This window comes from Equus asinus, chromosome 29, assembly GCF_041296235.1.
Source record: "Equus asinus isolate D_3611 breed Donkey chromosome 29, EquAss-T2T_v2, whole genome shotgun sequence".
Classification (NCBI taxonomy): Eukaryota; Metazoa; Chordata; class Mammalia; order Perissodactyla; family Equidae; genus Equus; species Equus asinus.
The window spans coordinates 28,982,998-29,003,488 of record NC_091818.1 but is presented as its reverse complement, the minus strand read 5'-3'; the positions used below and the strand labels follow the sequence as shown (position 1 = coordinate 29,003,488).

Below are 20,491 nucleotides of genomic sequence, written 5' to 3'. Positions count from 1 at the left end.
AACAAAGGAAAGAGAAAATTATGTTTAAAACAGCCAGAGATTAAAATACAATTAAAAAGAACTATAATTCGACTGATAGCTGACTTCACAACAGCAAGAATGGAAGTCAGAAGACAGTTGAATCCTATTTTCAAAGTTCTGAGAAATAATAACTCTTGGTCTAGAGCAAAGCAAAACTCTTTCAGGAATGAGAGTGAAAAAAGGCATTCAGAGGATAACATCCACAGACAAATCAAGAATAATTTTACTCTGCTAGACTCTTACCAATTAACTATGTAAATGTGAACATCAGAAAGAGACACATGAGCTAAACGAGGGCTGAGAGGCAAAAGGGATAGACAGCAAAGAAAATGGCAAACACATGGGTGAATGTAGATATACCAATGGATGATGAGTATGTAATATGACCAGAGTATTTCTATACTACTGAAAAGTATAAAAATTGATACAATTACTTTGGAAAACAGTTTGGCATTATCGAGTAAAGTTAAAGTTGTGTGTTCTCTGTGACCAAACTATTTTACTCTTAGATACATTGGGAGAAGTATACAAAACAAACAAACAAAACTTCAAACAGAATCAACTCAAAGATCATTGATGATAGAAAGGCTAAATAACATATTCATAGAGTGAAATATTATACAGCCATCAAAATAACTGAACTACTACAGCACCCACTAACATGGACGGATGAATGCACAACATTCAGAAAAAAATCAAGTTGCAGAAGATTATATAGAGAGTGAGTTCATAAACCTAAATTTCAAATCTGAATAACATTTTATTTATTTAAAAAGACCTACATGGGGCTCCATGTATACAGTCACCATTCTAATAATTTCACAATGTTAACTCATTTAATCACATAATGATCTAATAAATAGAAACTATAAGAGATTATTTGGTCTATATGCAAATGAGAAAAATGGTAAAAGCAAATGAAAGCAAAAAAATTAAAAACACAAAATTCAGTGTACTGCTAACCTGGAGAGATGGCAATGAGGGCATGAAATCAGCAGGGAAACATTGGAGGGTACAAAACTCTGTGAATTTTAATTTCATAAGCTAGATGATAGATTTATGGAGATTCTTTTTATTATTATTATTCTTTAAACCAGGCATATATTTATATCCAATTTTATGTGTGTATAACACATTTCATAATAAAATATAAAATAATAAGTGAGAAAAGTTTGAGTTGCTCAATAGATTAATAGATCAGAAATTGGCCACTCATATGAAAAAAGTTGAATTTAGATTCTTATCCCAGACAATAGATAACAATAAAGTCCAGATGGAGTAAAGATCTAAATGGGAAAAGTGAAACTATCAAAATTTATGAAAATTATGGAAAATATATTTATGATATTAGAACAAGGAGGATTTTTTTTTCAGTGAAACTTTGAAGCACAAACCATAAAGGAAATTACTTATAAATTAAAAACATTAAAATTAGAATTTTTTTATTTTGAAGGACCACACAAAATGAAAAGATGTATCGTAGACTAGGAGAAAATATTTGTCACATAGACAAATGACAGAGGATTAGTATAGAGTATATAGATATAAACATGTAAATTAATAAGAAAAAGACAATGAATTCAATAGAAAAAAAGAGGAGGGGATGTGAACATTAGTCAAAAGCTGGAATAAGATACCTGAGTGGCCCCTAAAATTATAAAAGGATGTCTCAATAATTAGGGCAATACAAGTTAAAATTTCAAGGAATTATTATTTCAGTCCCATTACACAGGCAAACATTTATAAAATCTGATAATGTCAAGTATTGGCTGGAATATGAGAATATGAGAAATGCACACATTTCTGGGTTGAAATGGGCAAAAACACTTTTGAAAACAATTAAGTTGACCGGTCACATACCCTATAACTACAATTTTATTTCAAGCTTCCTTGTCTTGAAAATACTCTGGAAGGGAAAAGTGCTAAGATGTCCATTGTAGCACACTTTATAATAAGAAAAATGTATAAAAAATCTTACTGTCCCGCTTGAGAAGAAATACACCAGCTGCAGACTATTCATACAATCAGTTTTTAACTCTGGGTATTCACTTAATTGAATACCCTCAAGCAGTTAAATTGACTGAATTAATTCTGCATGTATCAATAGAGATAAACTCAAAAATATGTTGAGAAAAAAATTGCAAGTTCAAAAGAAGATGATAAATAATATTTATATAAAATTTTCTAAGTCACAAAATGATAGTGTATATCTTAAATAGAAAATATATATTTGAGATAAGGATACAAAAACATGCATGAGGTGGGCCAGCCTGGTGGCAGTGTGGTTAAGTTCTCATGCTTCACTTCCGTGGCCTGGGATTTGCAGATTTGGATCCCGGGTGCGGACCTGTACACCGCTCATCTAGCCATGCTGTGGTGGCATCCATATATAAAAAACAGAGGAAGATTGGCACAGATTTAGCTGAGGGACAATCTTCCTCAAGCAAAAAGAGAAAGATTGACAACAGATGTTAGCTCAGGGCCGATTTTCCTCATCAAAAACAAAAAAAAAAACATGCATGAGGGAAGACATTATTGTCAAGATGTTAGTTCTTTCTAACTTGACCTATAGATTTAATGCAATCCCAATCAAAATCTCAGCAAGTTATTTTGTGAATATGGAACAACTATTCTGAAGTATGTATAGAGAGGCAAAAGACCCAGAATATGCCACACATTGTTGAAGGAGAACAAAGTTGAAGGACTGACACTACCTGACTTCAGGACTTGTTATAAAGCTACAGTAATCAAGACTGTGTTATTGCTAAAAGAATAGAGAAATAGATCATTGGAAGAGAATAGAAAGCCAAAAATAGACCCAGATAAATATAGTCAACTAATGTTTGACAAAAGAATAAAGGCAATACAATGGAGAAAAGATAATCTTTTCAAAAAATGGTGCTGGAACAATTAGACATCCACATGTAAAAAAATAAATCTAGACACACTTTACACCCTTCACAAAAATGAACTCAACATGGATTGTAGGCCTAAATATAAAATGCAAAACTATAAAATTCCTAAGATTTCATAGAAGAAAATCTAGATGACCTTGATTATAGTGATGACTTTTTTGATACTCTACCAAAGCCATGATCCATGAAAGAAATAATTGATAAATTGAACTTTCATTAAGACTAAAAACTTCTGCTCTGTGAAAGACATTGTCAAGAGAAGAAGACAAACCAAAGACTGGGAGAAAATATTTGCAAAAGAGATATCTGATAAAGGACTGTTATCTAACATATACAAATAACTCTTTAAGCTTAACAAAAAGAAAATGAACAGCCAGGTTAAAAAATGGGCAAAAATCTGAACAGACATCTCATCAAAGTAGATAAACAGACAGAAAATAAGCATGTGAAAAGATGCTCAGTCAACCAAGATGGCCTTCAGTAGGAGAACGGATAAATAAACTATGATACATCAGACAATGAATACTATTTAGTGCTGAAAAGAAACAAGCTTTTAAGCCATGAAAAGACGTAGAGTCAACTCAAATACATATTACTAAGTGGAAGAAGCCAATCAGAAAAGGCTGCATACTGCATGATTCCAACCATATGACATTCTGGAAAAGGAAACACTATGGAGACAGTAAAAGAATCAATGTTTGCCAGGGATTAGGGAGAGGGATGGATAGGTAGCGCGCAGAGGATTTTTAGTGCAGTGAAACTATGCTGTACGATACTGTAATGACGGAAACATGTCATTATGCATTTGTTAAAACCCATAGAAAGAAAACACCAGGAGTGAACCCTGCTGTAAACTATGGGAAAGCAACAATGGATTATTGAGCTTGTAAGGAGAGCCTGAGCATGCACACCTGGTCCCTAAATTTCCTCTTTTCTTTTTTGAGCTAGTTAACTGAAGGAAGCATGAGATTCACTCAACTCCTCCTTGCTGTAGTTCACAATGGTAGGCTCCCATACAGGGATGGTTGGAAGTTTCCAGCACAGGTTATAACTTAGAGAGTGTGTTTATTTCTGAGTTTCACAATTTAGAAGACCACTTGTTTACGGATATAGATCATTTTCTTTAGTATCAACTTCATCTGTAAAAAGTTGATATTTTGATCTACTCTCTGCCATACACTTCAGTTTTAGTTCTTAATTGCTTCAAAACTTGAGCTAAGTTAAATAAGGTGCTATTTATTGGACTTTCCTCAAATTCCCAAGAGAACCCAAATCCCCAGTTCTTTAGATACTGAATGTTTGACATTGCTCAGGTCTTTGCTTTCTACCCTACAAACCATCTCTGCTTTGGTTTATTAGTTGCCTGGAATTAAAGTAAAAGCTTAACTGTTCTCTCTGCTCCATGTCAGAACCACCTGCAAGTCATTCTCCACACTAATGCCAGAAAAGTATTTCTTGAAGTGGAAATTTTATATCTTGGCATTTCTCCACAGCTTTTTGTATTTATTTCAAACAGCTAAGTTGATCCCACTTAGGTCTTTATGATCTGGTAACTGTCTCCTCTCTAGTCCCACATCTAATGACTCCATCACATGCATTCTTACAAGATATTCTCCGTACCAAACACTCACAGTATTCCAGAAACAACAGGCCGATATATTTCTCTGCCTTCACACAAGCCTTTTCTCAGTGCCTAAAAAGACCTTGTACCTTTCTTCATCTAGCCAGCAATTCATCATCCTTTAGAAATAAAAACTTAGTTTAAACATCACCTTTCCAGGAAGTCTTCCCCATCTCCCATCTGATATGTGCTTTTTCTGTGTTTTCTTAATACTCTGTAATTTCCATCTGTCCATCTCTTCATTCATTCATTCACTCTGTTATCCATCCATCCATCCATCTATCCATCCGTCCATCCATCCATCCGTCCATCCATCCATCTTTCCATACATCTGTCTATCTATCTACTCATTTCACAATGATAGTGTGCCTGCCATGGTCTGTGAATTGTGCTATGAATACAGGAGTAAAAGGATAGGTGTCATTTTTGCTTCCATGGAGTTATAATCTCTATCATAAACTTATCCCAAAACTGTGATGAAAGATTTACCTCACTGCCTTTCCACTAGTCTGTAAACTATTTTATGGCAGTAATGACATATTTGGCTTTGCATACATTTCACCTACCATGTACATGACACAGGGATGTTATTAATACATCTTTATTGAATAACTTACTGTATAAATTAGGTTTCTAAATTCCCTCTAAACTCTGTAATTTCAGAAATTATCTTAATTATTTAAATACTTCTAGGTAAATACTTATGATGTGGGTCTCTCGTGAAACCTTGAATTTTGAATATATGACACAGATAAGGAGATATTAGATTCATTGTAGCAGTGGGAGAACAATGTTTATTTACCTGGTGGACTAGAAGGTTTAACCTGACCTTGACTCTGGTTCCTAATGTCAGCATCTGGAACTCCCGTGGCTCCTGCTGATCTTCCAAGTCCTGTCTTTGAGCCTCCCATTTATTCAGTGAGCTGTGAATAATTTTTGAATGACTTCCATCTGCACCTTCACCTATTTTTATAATCAAAGATACCCAGCAGTATTTGTCATTGCTAAGACTGAGATCCCAACTTACATGCTTACGTAAAGAAGTTCAGCAGATTAGCAAATACTGTTAAGTATTCTTTATAATGTTGAATATAAATCATACTTAGAAATTCTTGATTTGTGAAATCTTTAAGGAAATGGAAAATCTGCTAAATGAAACCTGTATGTTATGTCTTATTAAGGTAATTTGCCAGTGGACCTCCCAACTCCATCAGAAACTTCAGTTCCAGTAACATTACCTCCACACAACTGTACAGACAATGAATTTGTTTGCAGGCCCAGTGGTCACTGTGTTGAAAAAGTCCAGAAATGTGATTTTAGATATGACTGCCCTGACAAATCCGATGAGTCATCCTGTGGTAGGTGAATTCCTAAATTTTGTATTAAACACAGCTATGCAACAGGTAAGAAAATACCAGCATAATCTAACTAACATGGCCTAGGGTACTAGGTAGAAATTTTCAACCTAGTCTAGAGAAATTTCTTAATATAAAAGCTATTTGTATAGAAAATTACACTAGGAGTCAGCATGCATTCTTCTATTGTGTTCTACAAGAGATAAACGTCTTTAAATTAATGTTTCAGATTCAAAACAGTTGTTTTCATGGACTTTATTAGGCTCCAAGGCTGTCATTTACTAGCTCTTCTCTCCAATCCCCCATTTGTCTCTGTTCTACTCCTCACACTCATGAAATAGAAATGTTTAGGGAGGAAGCATAATAACACCCTCAAATTAGATGAATTCATTCAAATTTTTGCCATTGCCAAAATGCACATTTGAAATGAATATGATGTCAAATATGCAGTTTGTAAGAAAACCAATTCTAACACGCATAGGCCCTTCAACACCTGTGTCCTGTTGAAAGATGATTTTCATTTACTGGCACCTGCCAATCCACAGCTCTTCCACAATAGATCAAAGGCAAATTATTTAATTTAAAAGTGAACTCCTCAGCCAAAGATACAGTCTGAGAAGAGAAAAATTAATCTGTGTCTGAATGGGCAAAGCACAATATCAGAAGGACTGAAAATTTTGTCATTTTTCCCCTTTTCTGCTCTTTATTGAGTAATATGTGAATTTACTGTACTGTAATATTTCTCAAGTGTCTTGATATTATTAAGGGCTTAGAACATACAGATAATATAGAGTATAGTGAAATTCTAATTTGTCTTATGTCAGCCTTGACAGGAAATTCTAGAACTTAAAATCAAGCTTCATATTTATTCTTTTAGCTCATAAAAAATGCCTCTTAATATATAAATACAAAATATATTAACTAATTAATCCAGACCAAAAAACTCATAAAATCAAAGCTGACTCCTTCTGTGAATGAGATGGGACAGTAATTAACTCAAGTTGGCCAGGGATATAAATATATTGTGCATCACAGATGGAAGATAATATAATGAAAGATGTTGGGATATTCAGACTTTCCCACTGGAAGAGACTAAGATCCTCTCATGATCATGCATTAGCTGTAGTGTTTGTGAAAGTTTGCACAAAGTTTAATTAATTACACCTGATGAGTGTCTTTAACGAACACTGACTTTCTTTTTAGTTCAACTTGGCCATTTTAGTGATGTCATTTATGATTAGATGGGAAGTTAAGTTTTTTAAATGTCTTGAATGAGTGTCTACTATTAAATTATTATTTTTAAATTATGGATATATTTATTTATTTTTTAAAACCATGGATTAAATTACCACCATTTTATTTGAGCAAATTGTGTGATCTTGCCTCCTCTATCTCATTGTAAGGTGACATATTATGATAAATCTGCCTGTCATCTACAGGCTTACAATATAAATTTCTAATTTTTTTATTGTAGTAAGAATGTAACATGATACCTACCCTCTTAAAAAATTTTTAAGCGTACCATACATTATTGTTACTATAGGTACAATATTGTAAAGCAGATCTCTAGAGCTTATGCATCTTGCTTAGCTGAAACTTTATGCCATCTGATTGTTTTTTTTTTTTCATTTACAATTCTTATCTTTTTTAACAATAAAGAACAGGATTCTATTGAATCCTAAAGCCTTTACAACATAAATACAATTATGTGATCAATATTAACATCAGAGATTAAATAACACACCTGAATGTCATGGTTACAATAACTTTTTTTCAGAGAGTATTTCCATCTCAAATTTTACATTAAATCATGAACACAGGGGCTGGCCCCATGGCCAAGTGGTAAAGTTCACACACTCTGCTTTGGCAGCCCAGGGTTTCTCCAGTTCGAATCCTGGTCGCGGGCATGGCACCGCTCATCAAGCCATGCTGAGGTGGCATCCCACATGCCACAACTAGAAGGACCCACAACTAAAAATACACAATTGTGTACCAGGGGGTTTTGGGAGAAAAAGGAAACATAAAAAAATCTTAAAAAAAAAAATCATGAACACAAATTTCTAAGTGGTGGTAGTGGTATGCCATCACTGTTTATGCCATTTAAAAGCTGGAATGCGCATCAAGCTTTTTATAGTATCCACAAGAACTAATTGAATTGGATCTTTTCTTCAAGTAGTGAAGGATTTAAGACAGACAGACAGACACCTGAACGCTTTCAGGGAGAAAGAGAGAGAGAGAGAGCATTTTCACACGTAACCTATGTATTTAAAAAACTACTGGACTTGTAATTTTGTGTGATATTAGAATACAATCATTACAAGAACATTGAAAACTTTCAAGGAAAGATCCAATATAAAAGTTATTGTCAATCTTATTGCTTTGAACTTAAGTAGTTTGGAATGTGGAATGACACCTTTGGAGCTGAGCTTTTTTGCTTTGTAATGTTATTGTGGAAAAGAGATAGATTCATCAGAACTTGGGGGTCATGCAAGCAATGTAAGTGTTATGTCAGGAGAGACTGGCAGTGCTTAAACTGCTGCTTTAGAAGGTAATTAAAATCCTACCTCCTTTTGAAAAGAGATGTTTTATTCTATACATTTATTCCTATATTTCAGTTACTATAGATATTTGAATATAATACACCCAGATTTCTTTAAAACTCTTTTAGTCATTATATAAACCACTTGGCTAATTTTTTTAATTGTGCTTAAAATTTAGATTATAATTAAAAAAAAAAACCCAAGACTAAGAAAGTGCTCCTGCAGATAGAAATCACCATTTATTGACACATTTATTGTGATTAACTCATCTTGTCTTTGTTCCATCCTATTCAAGCTATGGAAGTTTGCAGCTTTGAAAAAGGAAGCCTGTGTAAATGGTATCAGCCAATTCCAGAAAATTTAATTCAAGATTCAAACACATTCAGGTGGGGCCTTGGTAACGGAACCAGTATTCATCACGGGGAAGAAAGCCACAGGCCATCCGTGGATCATACAACGTAAGTGACCACATATTTTGAACATGCCTCTGAGGAACTAAGAGTTTATTAAACGATTCCCAAATTCGTACCCCACCACCCTTACCCCAGGCCGGTGCTATTGAAAAGATGAATGTTTAAATTACGGAATAAGAGGACTAAGTGCATTCTCTCATATAAAATTGAAAAAAATTTTAAAAAGAGCAAATGCTCTTGTGGAAATCATAGAAACTAGAGAAAAGCATGAATAAGTAAAGAAAAATATTTTCTAATATTGCCATACATTTAAAAGCACGGTTAATATGTTATTTTAAAATTATTTATTCCTCCCTCCCCCCAGCCCCCTCCTCCCTTTATTCTCCTTTTCCTGCTCTTTTTCTACCTTCTTGGTCATTTCCCTGTTCTTCCAGTCTTTGCTCTTTATTGTCATTTATTTTGGTCTTTTCTTTCAAAGTTCAATAATTTATACCTTTCCCCTGTTTTGTAGTCCACAAATATATTGAGTGCTCACTGTCCTACAAGATCTCATCCTTCCTTCTTTTAATGATTTCAAAGAAATGTTACTGAAGACAACGAAGGAATCCCAGTTTATATTACAGAAAATCTTTTCAAAACCTTTATGCCTCCATACCTCTCTACGGTGAAAGCTTCATGACTCCCAGCTTCTATGGCTGCTGCTTCAAAGAAAACTAACGGGGTGTCCGCTGTCCAGTTCATCATTGCCTCGGCCAACGTGACCTAGTGCCGAAGGAGAGCCACAGTATCTTCAGTGTACAATGATTTTCCTTTCCTAGGCTGACTTTTTCACCCTGGTTTTCTGAGCTCTCTTTTGTTGTTATTTTCCTTCTATTAAAATGATTCCAATTTTACCATCATTTGATTTAGACGTTAGCAGCCAAGTTGCCCAAACTATAGAGTAGTAGATATTAGTACGGCTTTGTTTGGATCACATTTGACGGTTGGCAAGTACTTTTTGAAATTTCAGTATACAGATTTTCCTTGGGCTGTTTCTGACTCATGAAAAAAGAAAGGATGATTTCCAGAAGCTTCTATGGCTCATACAAATAGACCACACCTTACTAATAATCTATATTTCCATAAAGAAAAAGGCAGACTAGAATCTCACTTCTAAGTGGTAACGGTATAAAGAGAAGTATAGCAACATATTATAAGCCAGGTAATAGAATTGGCTTTAGCTTGTTTGTCTCTCCAATAGACTTGAAATTCCCTGGGGAATCACGAGGGCTCTGATTTCCCAATTTATTGCATTATTTCTTCGTGGCTGAAATATAATAGGTCTCAATAATTATTTGTTCAATGACTTAGTTGATGATCAGTATCAATATACTTATATTTTATAATTATAAGCTACAAGGCACAAAATTAAATATATTTTAGATGGTAATAATTAATATTCAGATAGTGTTTAAGAGATGTGCTCTACATGACGAGGGATCATGGAGAAAGGAGCAGGCCCTAAGCTTACCTCTCCTCTCGCCTTCTGTCTAAGCTCCTTCCCCAGCCAAGGAATGTTTGACATTTTTTACTTTGTGGTAAGAAAGAATTCTTATGCATTGTATATCCTACTCTATGGCTTATAGTAAAACTCCAAGTTCAGCTCTCCAGATTTTGTTTTGTATATTTAAAAGTAAGCTTTTCTAACTTAGAAAATGCTTTTCCCTCTCAGGTGTCTGGCTCTAGAAATTTAAAGCCAGGTTTTTAAGGCCATTATGTCTGAAATAGTTTCCCAGACCAATTTTGAAAATCAGAAAGCTCTATGCCGATTCGTTCTTTCTCTTCACATTCCGTGCTTTCACTTCTCCCTAAGGCAAAGATTGCTTCTGGCTCAGGTGTGTGAAGATTATTCATAAGCAAGTGCAAAGGAAAAAAAGCACATTAGTATATTTCAAAATGTTCTTTCACTTCATACACTTACTGAAGCAATAAAAAGTCTAGAAAAGTCATGGCGGAGTAAGAATGTGTAGGGAAGTTTTCTTTGTGTAGTTGAATCTTAGATAAGGTCTTAACATGTGTTTTTCATCATGAAAATGAATGGTAATAGCTAAAGAGCTATTCCAAGTGACATTCTACCCTTCTGTGTTCACACTTTAATGGACTAATCTTTGTACCTGACGATCTGAAGTGAACTCTGTGGTCTAAAATAAGGATTCCATCTTACTTTTTGCTTGTTTGTTTGTGGGAGGGTAACACCATTCTTCACAGCTAGTTCATTCAACACTTTTATGTGAATTTGAAAAAGGAATCTCTCCTTGTAGGGTTTTTTTTTTTTGTTTTTTTTTTGCTGAGGAAGAGTCTCCCTGAGCTAACATCTGTTGCCAATTTTCCTCTTTTTGTATGTGAGCTGCCACCACAGCATGGCCACTGACAGACAAGTGGTGTAGCTCGGTGCCCAGAAACCAGGCCCAGACCACCAAAGTGGAGCATGCTGAACTTAACCACTAGGCTACTGGGGCTGGCCCTAGGGCTTTTTCTGTGCAGCCATGACGTTAGCACAGGGCCCAGTGAGTGGATTCTCCCTTCATCCTGCTCAGCAGGGCCCAACTAAGAGCACTTGGCATGATTTTTTTCCTAGGATTGAAATCAAGGCATATAGAAATAAATATTCTCAACTATCCAGTGAAAAATAAAATCCATTCCATATAACTTTTGTCAGTTGCAATTAGCCTGTTCTTTTGAGACTGGGATTGGATGAACTTTCCATTTCCTTTAGCTTATGCAGTTAGAGGGAACATTTAGTAGACAAGTTATTTTCCTAGAATTTTGGAAAAAGAACCATAATCTAGAAAAATAGTAGGAGAAAAATGAGTGAATACCCATTCATGCTCCAGGAACTACTTAGGGAACTTGCCAAAACATTAATTTTACTCAGCTGAGAATTTTCTTTAAAAAATTATTATTTGCTTATCATTGAATCAAGATATCTGGATGACCTAACAGCTGAGCCTTGTAGCTAATTTAAGTTTAAATATATTTAGAATAGCATAGGTTTGGAAGTGTTATGTAATGATTACTTCTGGTTTGTAATTTTATAAAATCTCAGATCCTGTACTCTGACCTCCACAATCAGTTTAATTGGCCAAGTCTTTTAACCCTGGTGATTTTACTGTAGTACATAAATTGGTTTACAGCTAAGTACCGTAAATTTTATGATTATGTTTATCTCATAGGAAAAGCCTTTGTTTGACCCAATTTATTCATTTTTACTGCTGGAAGCCAAGGAGAACAAAGTTTTGAGTCCTGCGCCTTTCAAATCCATTTTGTTTGACTAAACGTCCATCTATTGGCTAAACAAGGTTTAATATTAAGATTTCTTAGGAGTATGAAACCATCTCCTTAGGCAAAATTAAGTCCTGTACACTTCATTGTTCATATGGAATGTTGTATGCATATTCTAGATTAGTAGTTTCTAACTGTGCTCATAGAAGAATTAGGAAAGATTTTCAGAATGTGGATCAAAGACCACTGAAAATTTATACATATACAATATGTTTAAATGCAGAATCTGAAACACTTGGATCAAAATCTCAGGGAATAGAGCTGGGAATCTGTATTTTTAGTATATTTCCTACATAGTTCTAGAACCTCACCCTTTGGGGCCTCCACAACAGGAAATGGGGAGGGTATTGCTGAGACAGAAGGTAGCTTTCTCACTCCCTAATTCCAATTTTGATCAGAGTAGATTAGTTTTTCTCTAAATCTAGTGACTAATGAAAAAAAATTAGTACAAACTCTTTCCGGACAAACCAAGGCACACACAAAAAATTGTTCTAAGGTAATTGCATTTAAAGGTAAAGTAAAATTTGTGTTGTAAAGTAACTATTATAGTTAAGAAATAGTTTGGAAGAAAACTCTTTACTGAGTTAGTCTAAAAGATATGTAATTTCAAGACACCTTCTACATTGCCTTATTCATTGTATAGTATCCAATGCTTTTTTCTCAGACTTTTTGCCTACACATTCTCTTCTCTTAACTCTAATCAAAATGACTGCTTTCTGTTGGATCAAAATCAGTTGTACCAATCTCATGATCATCTGGAAAAGACAGATATTTTAAAATATATTGGATTTTAGGGTTTGCTTACAGATAATTGAGAAGCTAGTTGAATAGGAACCATCTCATTCAAAATACTGATTAGGTAGAACACAATTTCTTAAGTGTGTTGCTTATTTGTAAAGTAGAAGTACTTTTTCTTAGATCTTTCTTTTTATTTCATAATACTGATCATTGTCTTTCAGCTGGAAATGAGTTACAGTCCTTGCTATGGCAAATGCACCTAGATTCCTATCTTTTTTATGAATCTGTACAGGCTTGACATCATTATAAACTAAAAGCCACACAAATAATGCAAACTATCTCTGTGACATAACGGTACATATCGTAATGTATTTAAGTGCTGGATATAAATATGGATAAAAGCTTCAGTAAAACTGAAAATATTCTAATGTTTTCTGCTCTGCAATAATAACAATTTTCAGAGTTAGTCTCTTAGACATTAAATAGCAGAATTATTGCCTTTGTGGAGCCTTTGCTGGTAAGAAAATAAGCCAATATTTTATAGGCCTATTTAGATGCCTTAACACTCTCCCAACATAATTTCTAAAAGATCTGGTTGTATAAATCTAGAATAATGGTTAAATACCAGGCTTTAGAAACAGTTTTGCTAAAATTAAAATAAAAGTGCAAGCAGTCAAATCTAAATTAACTGTAGTAATTTTCTCTTCGGTGTTTTAATATTTGTGAGAAGCAGCATTTCTGGCAGTGTTGCCACTGGACTGAATACAAAGCATGATTATACCTCTCAAACAGAAGAAAATTTGCTCTGTTTTAGCTTGTTCTTGAGTTAAGCATCTATTCTTCATATTTGCATACATATTAATAATTTATTTTAAGTGAATTAAATCATTTTAATTTTATTCTAGTGTATTTTAGTTTGATAAGCAATTAAAAAAATTAACTACAGTGGCTTGGAAACATGGAATTTAAGAGAAATCTATGTTGAAAATAATACTTGTCAGCCATACCTAAAATAATTTATATATAGTGGTTAGGCAGTACGTTTGCTGTACGAGGTCAAGTTTTAAGAATGTATTCATAATGCAGTATATGATTTTATGCTATGTTACTAAAGATCACTGTTTAATAATAAAATAATAACTTATATCATGTTTACGATTACATTCAAAAATTAAAAATTCATTTTTATTATGTAATTTTAAAACATGCTTTCCCTTTAACCATGATAACATGAAGTAAATACATTTGTATTCCAACTCCTGCACAGAATGGTTGCAGTTACACAAAATCTGAGAAAAAAATATGTTTCCTAAACTAAGTAAAGATAAATTAGATTTAGTTTCTGTGTTAAGACAAGGACTTGAACATATGAACACACAATATCACGTACGATTCATTTTTACAACGTCAGTATGATCTTCTGACATAGTTATTTATGCAGTTACACCAATGACTCAAATCAAAGATTTTTATGGCCTGGAAGACTCAGAGATATCTGTGACCAGGCACACAATTCGTTGTTACCTTAGGCCTGTATTTTCTGAGCACCGCCTCTGTGAGAATAGAGAGCTTATCAGACGCGGAACCAACCTACACATGAATAGACGTGTAATGCCCAGTAGAAGGCGTTACTTGCTGAAAGGAGGGTCCACTGTGAGGGCTCAGATAACAAGCTCTCAGGACTACAGGTCTATCTTGGTTGTGTATCTGTTTTGTGTATCTGAAGGGCTTCTCTAACTTCGAATTGTGTTGGATAATACAAATGAACTAAAGTAACACTGTGGCTCAAGACAATATGCTGATTCCTTTAAGACTTTCTTAACTTTCTTATTGCTACAAAAATCCTTTTCTTTTATCACAAAAGAAGAAATCCATTTTTATTGTAAGAAAATAGTTAAATATAGATAAGAAAGATAAAGAATACCATCAACCATAATCCTACCACCGTGATACAAGCATTGTGCATATATGCCTATATATTTTTAATAAAAATAGGTTCATATTAACCATATTGTTTTATAATCTGCTTTTAATTTTATATACATTCTGTAGGCATCTATTTCCCAACACTTTTTAATGGGCCAATAGTCTTCCATTAAATGGTGCACCATAATTCGCCAATTCAATTCCTCGCTATTTGATCTATGGGTTTTTTTGATTATGCACAAATTGAATCAGTCTGCACTGAATAGTATACAGTTTTGCACACATTGCAGGTTATATCCTGAGAGTAAAAAAAAATAGAAAGTAGAATTTCTATATTAATTATTATTTATATTTTAAAACATTTGATTTATAATTTGGAATTACTCTCCAAAAATGTATCATTTTTGCAAGCAGTATGTGACGGTGTCTCTTTTTCTGTATGCTTGCCAAACACTGAGTATTTAATTATTTTTTCATATTTTCAAATTTGATAGGATAAAGTAGCAGCTAATTGCATATTTTTCATTTCCTTAATACTAAGCAAGGTAACCTGTTTTTTCCTTTGTGCCTTGTCCAGGTGTATTTCTGTGTGTGTGTTAGGGGGCGGGGTGTATGTTTTCTGTTTGTGCTCTTTGCTTGGTTTTCAGTTTGTAGTGCTTTTTTGTTTATTGATTTATAAGAACTTTTAAAACATTGAGTTAATTTTCTTATCTGTTATGAATGTTGCAAAGACTTTGTCCAAATTTTTATCAGCCTTTTTTTGTTTTACCATTTATCATATATTCACATCTCAAAATTCATAAGTTGTACATAGCTATGTCTGCCAACTATATCTTTTATAGTTTATCTTTTTGTTATTTTTTTCCTCAGGGCGATGTTTTTCCCCAGGTTTATTGAGATGTAAATGACATATAGCATCATGTAAGTTTAAGGTGTACAATGTGATGATTTGGTATATATATATATACAAATAAGGTTAGTTAACACACATCCATCACTTCACATTATCTTTTTTGTTTATGTTTAGTGAGAACCTTTTATGATTTTCTCTCAGCAACTTTCAAGTTTACAACATATTATTGTTATCTATAGTCACCATACTGTGTTTTATGTCCTGAGAAATTATTCATCTTATAACCATTTCCTCCATTCCCCACCCCCCCCTGCCCCTGGCAACCACCATTCTGCTATCTGTTTCTGTGTTTGGCTTTTATAGATTCCACATATAAGTGACATCATACAGTATTTGTCTTTCTCTGTCTAACTTATTTCACTTAGTATAATGCCCTCAAGATTCATCCATGTTGTTGCAAATGTCAGGGGTTCCTCTTTTTATGGCTGAATAATATTCCATTATGTATGTTTATCATGTTTTCTTTATCCATTCATCTGTTGATGGACACTTAGGTTCTTTACATTGTCTTGGCCATTGTGACTAATGCTGCTATGAACATGGGGGTGCAGATATGTCTTTGAGATCCTGATTTAATTTCTTTCAGACATATACCCAGAAGTGAGATTGCTGGATCATATGGCAGTTCTATGTTTAATTTTTTGAGGGGCCTTCACACTGTTTTCATGACTGAACCAATACACATTCCCACCCACAGTGCACTGTGGTTTCCTTTTCTCTCCGTCCTCTCCAGCACTTGCTATCTCTTCTTTTCTTCATGATAGCCATCCTGACAGATGTGAGGTGATATCTCATTGTGGTTTTGATTTGCATTTCCCCAATCATTAGTGATGTTAAGCACAATTTCATGTACCTGTTGGCCATTTGAATGTCTTCTTTGGAAAAATGTCCATTCAGGTCCATTGCCCATCTTTTAATTGGGTTATTTATTTTCTTGGTATTGAGTTATAGAAGTTCCTTATATATTTTGTAAATTAAGCCCTTATCTCCCATTCTTTAGGTTGCCTTTTCATTTTGTTGATAATTTCTTTGCTGTGAAGAAGCTTTTTAGTTTGGTGTAGGCTCTCTTGTTTATGTTTGCTTTCATTGCCTATACTTTTGGTCTCATAGCCAAAAAACCATTACCAAGACCAGTATCAAGGAGCTTTCCCCCTATGTTTTCTTCTAGAAAAAGATCTAGAAAAAAACATCTTTCTTCTTCTATTCTTTTATAGAATCAGTTGTTAGGTTCAAGTGTAATCCATTTTGAGTTAATTTTTGTGAGTTGTGTAAAATAGAGATCTGCTTCATTCTTTGTCATGTGACTATCAAGTTTTCCCAACACCAATTATTGAAGAGACTATTGTTTTCCTGTTGAGTATAGTTGGCTCCTTTGTCTATATATGCATGGGTTTATTTCTTGGATCTCTGTTCTGTTTCATTGATTTATATGTCTGTGTTCATGCCAATATCATGCTGTTATGATTACTATAGCTTTGTAATATGGTTTGAAATCAGGAAGTAGGATGCCTTCAGCTTTGTTCTTTCTTAGTACTGCTTTGGCTATTCTGTGTCCTTTCTTCTTCTATAGTATTTTAGGATTGTTTTTTACTATCTATGTGAAAAATGCCATTGGAATTTTGATAGGAATTGCATTGAATCTGTAGATTGCTTTGGATAGTATGGACATTTTAACAATATTAATTATTCCAACCCCATGAGCATGGAATATTATGTTAGCTGTAGTATTATTATATATGGGCTTTATTATGTGGTGGTATGTTCCTTCTGCACCAAATTTGTTGATAATTTTTATCATGAAAGGATGTTGAATTTTGTCAAGTGCCTTTCTGCATCTATTGGGAGAATCATATGATTTTTATCCTTCATTATATTAATGTATGTATCACATTTATTGACTTGTGTATGTTGAACCATCCTTGCATCCCAGGGATAAATCCCACTTGATCATGATGTATGATCCTTTCAATATGCTGTTAATTTGATTTGTTAGTATTTTGTTGAGAATTTTTCCATTTATATTCATGAATAATATTGGCCTGTAGTTTTCTTTTCTTTTAATGTCCTTATCTGGCTTTGGTATCAGAGTAATTCTTGCCTCATAAAATGAGTTTGGAAGTATTCTTTCCTCTTCAGTTTTTTTTGGAGGAGTTCAGAAGGATTGGTGTTAATTCTTTAAATTCACTTGGTAGAATTCACCAAACTTTCTGTTCCTGGACTTTTCCATTGCAGTCTTTTTACTCATTATTGGTCTGTTCAGATATTTTATTTCTGCTAGATTCAGTCTTCGTAGATAGTATGTTTCTAGGAATTGATCCATTTCTTCTAGGTTATCCAATCTGTTGGCATATAATTGTTCATAGTAGTCTCTTCTGATCCTTAGGAATCTTGCGCTATCAATTGAGCCTAGTTTGTTCTTTTTTTCCCCTATTTCCTTGAGAAGTAAAGGTAGGTTGTTTAAGATCCTTCTCTTTTTTAAAAGTAGGCTTATGGCTATAAACTTTCTTCTTAGAACTGCTTTTCTAATGCTTCCCATAAATTTTGGTATGTTCCATTTCCATTTTCATTTGTCTCAAGATATTTTTTTATTTCTCTTTTGATTTCTTCTTTGATCCATTTGTTCAGGAATGTGTGTTTAATTTTCATATATTTGTGAATTTCCCAACTTTCCTCCAGTTATTGATATCTAGTTTCATATTATTGTGGTCAGAAAAGATACATGATATAATTTCAATCTTCTTTAATTTGTTAAGACTATTTTGAAGCCTAACATATGATCTATCTTGGAGAATGTTCCATGTGCACTTGAGAAGAATGTGTATTCTTTTGTTGTTGGGTGGAATGTTCTGTATATGTCTATTATGTTCATTTGATCTATAGTATTGTTCTCATACACTGTGTCATTATTGATTTTCTCTCTAGGTGATCTATCCATTGTTGAGAGTGGGGTATTAAAGTCCCTCACTATTATTGTATTGCTGTTTATTTCTCCATGTAGTTCTGTTATTATTTCCTTTATATACGTAGATCCTCTGATGTTGGGTGCGTAAATATTTATAATTGTTAAATTTTCCTTATGAAGTGATCCCTTTATCATTATACAATGATCTTCTTTGTCTCTTGTGATTATTTTTAACTTAAAGTCTATTTTGTCTAATATAAGTATAGCCACCCCTGCTCTCTTTTGGTTACCATTTGTATGGAATATCTTTTCCACCACTTCACTTACAGCCTATATGTGTCTTTAAAACTATGATGAGTCTCTTGCAGGTAGAATATCATTAGATCTTCTTTCTTGTTTTTAACCGTTAAGCCACTCTATGTGTTTTGATTGGAGAATTTAATCCATTTATGGTTAAAGTAATTATTGATAGGTAAGAACTTACTATTGCCATTGTGTTAATTGTTTTCTGACTGTTTTGTTGTTCCTTTATTCTCTTGTCTTCTTTCTTGCTGCTTTCTTTTGTGATTTGATGACTTTTTGTGGTGGGGTGCTTTGATTCCTATCTCTCTCTGTTTTGTTTATCTGCTACAGGTTTTTCCTTTGCTGTTACCATGAGGCTTACATAATCTATCTTATAGTTAAAACATCCTATTATAAGCTGCTAATAGCTGAGTTTGGGCTCTGGATGGGTCAGATGGGAGTGACTGCAGGCAGGAAGGGCTTGCTGTCAGCATCTCTAGTTGGGTAAGGCTGCTGCCTGTTTTCTGAGGTGAGGGTGCTACTGGATGAGCTCTGTAGTTGGATGAGCCTGCTGGCTTGGCTTGGTATTCAAACAGGCTGCTGGCTGGACTCCTTGGTTAGGTGGGGCTGCTGGTTTGGCTCCACAGAGAGGTGGGACCACTAACTGGGCTCGGCAATCACCTCTGGTTGGCCAGGGTCACAGGCTATATTCCTTGTCAGATTAGTGCTGCTGGTTGAACTCGGCTGTCAGGCAGGGCTGTAGGCTTGGTTCTGAAATTGGCCCTGGTTGGATGAGACCCCAGGTTGTGCTTGCCATTGAGATAGTGCCACTGCTTCACTCAGCATTTAAGTTGGGCCACCATCAAGGATCTGGGATTGGATGGGACCTCAGGCTGTGCACAGCAGTTGGCCAGGGCCATAGGCTGGGCTTCACTGCTGGGCTGGGCCATAGGCTGTCCTCTGTGTCCAGACATGTACTGGGCTCTAAAGCTGCTCATGGTTACTATTCAGGCTCCCTGCTCAGGCAGGGCTTGAGGCTATGCTAAATAGTTGGGCAGAGTGACCAGCTTGGCTTCCTGTCCAAGCAGGGTCATAGCCTGGGCTATGGGACTGCCCAGGGCTCACTGATTGGGCTCTCTGGTCAGGTGGGGCCAGAGGCTATGCTCTGCATTTGGGCAGGAATGCTGACTTGCCTCCCTGTCTGGCAGGCCATTACATAGGCTCTATCACTGGTAGGGCCCTTTGGCTAGGTCCCAGACCCAAACCTGGCCAGTCGAGCTTCCTGCCAAGATGAGGTTAGTATCTTGGCTCTGCAAATGGAAAGAGCAGCTGGCTGGAATCTCTGCTCAGGCACTGCTGCCAGCAGGAACACAGTTCACAGTGATCCCTGCATTGGTTGCTGTGAGTTCCTCTTCCTTTCTCGATCTCTAACCGATCCCTGGAGGTCTAGCCCCACTTATTCTCCCAGTGATCCCCATGAGATGAGACCAAAGTGAGCCTCCTGGGAAGCGCCTGTAACACCAGGGAAGCTGGATGCTCACCTT

At 34.9% G+C, this 20,491-nt stretch overlaps 1 protein-coding gene across 1 annotated transcript in view; it reads left to right on the top strand.

The window, feature by feature from the left end:
* Window positions 1-20,491, top strand: part of MALRD1 (MAM and LDL receptor class A domain containing 1) — a 650,667-nt gene that overhangs the window by 199,610 nt on the left and 430,566 nt on the right. Inside the window, exons 21-22 of the mRNA XM_070500958.1 lie at window positions 5,739-5,915; window positions 8,748-8,910. Of these exons, the coding sequence (XP_070357059.1) occupies window positions 5,739-5,915; window positions 8,748-8,910 (340 nt within the window). The remainder of the gene's footprint in view (window positions 1-5,738; window positions 5,916-8,747; window positions 8,911-20,491) is intronic.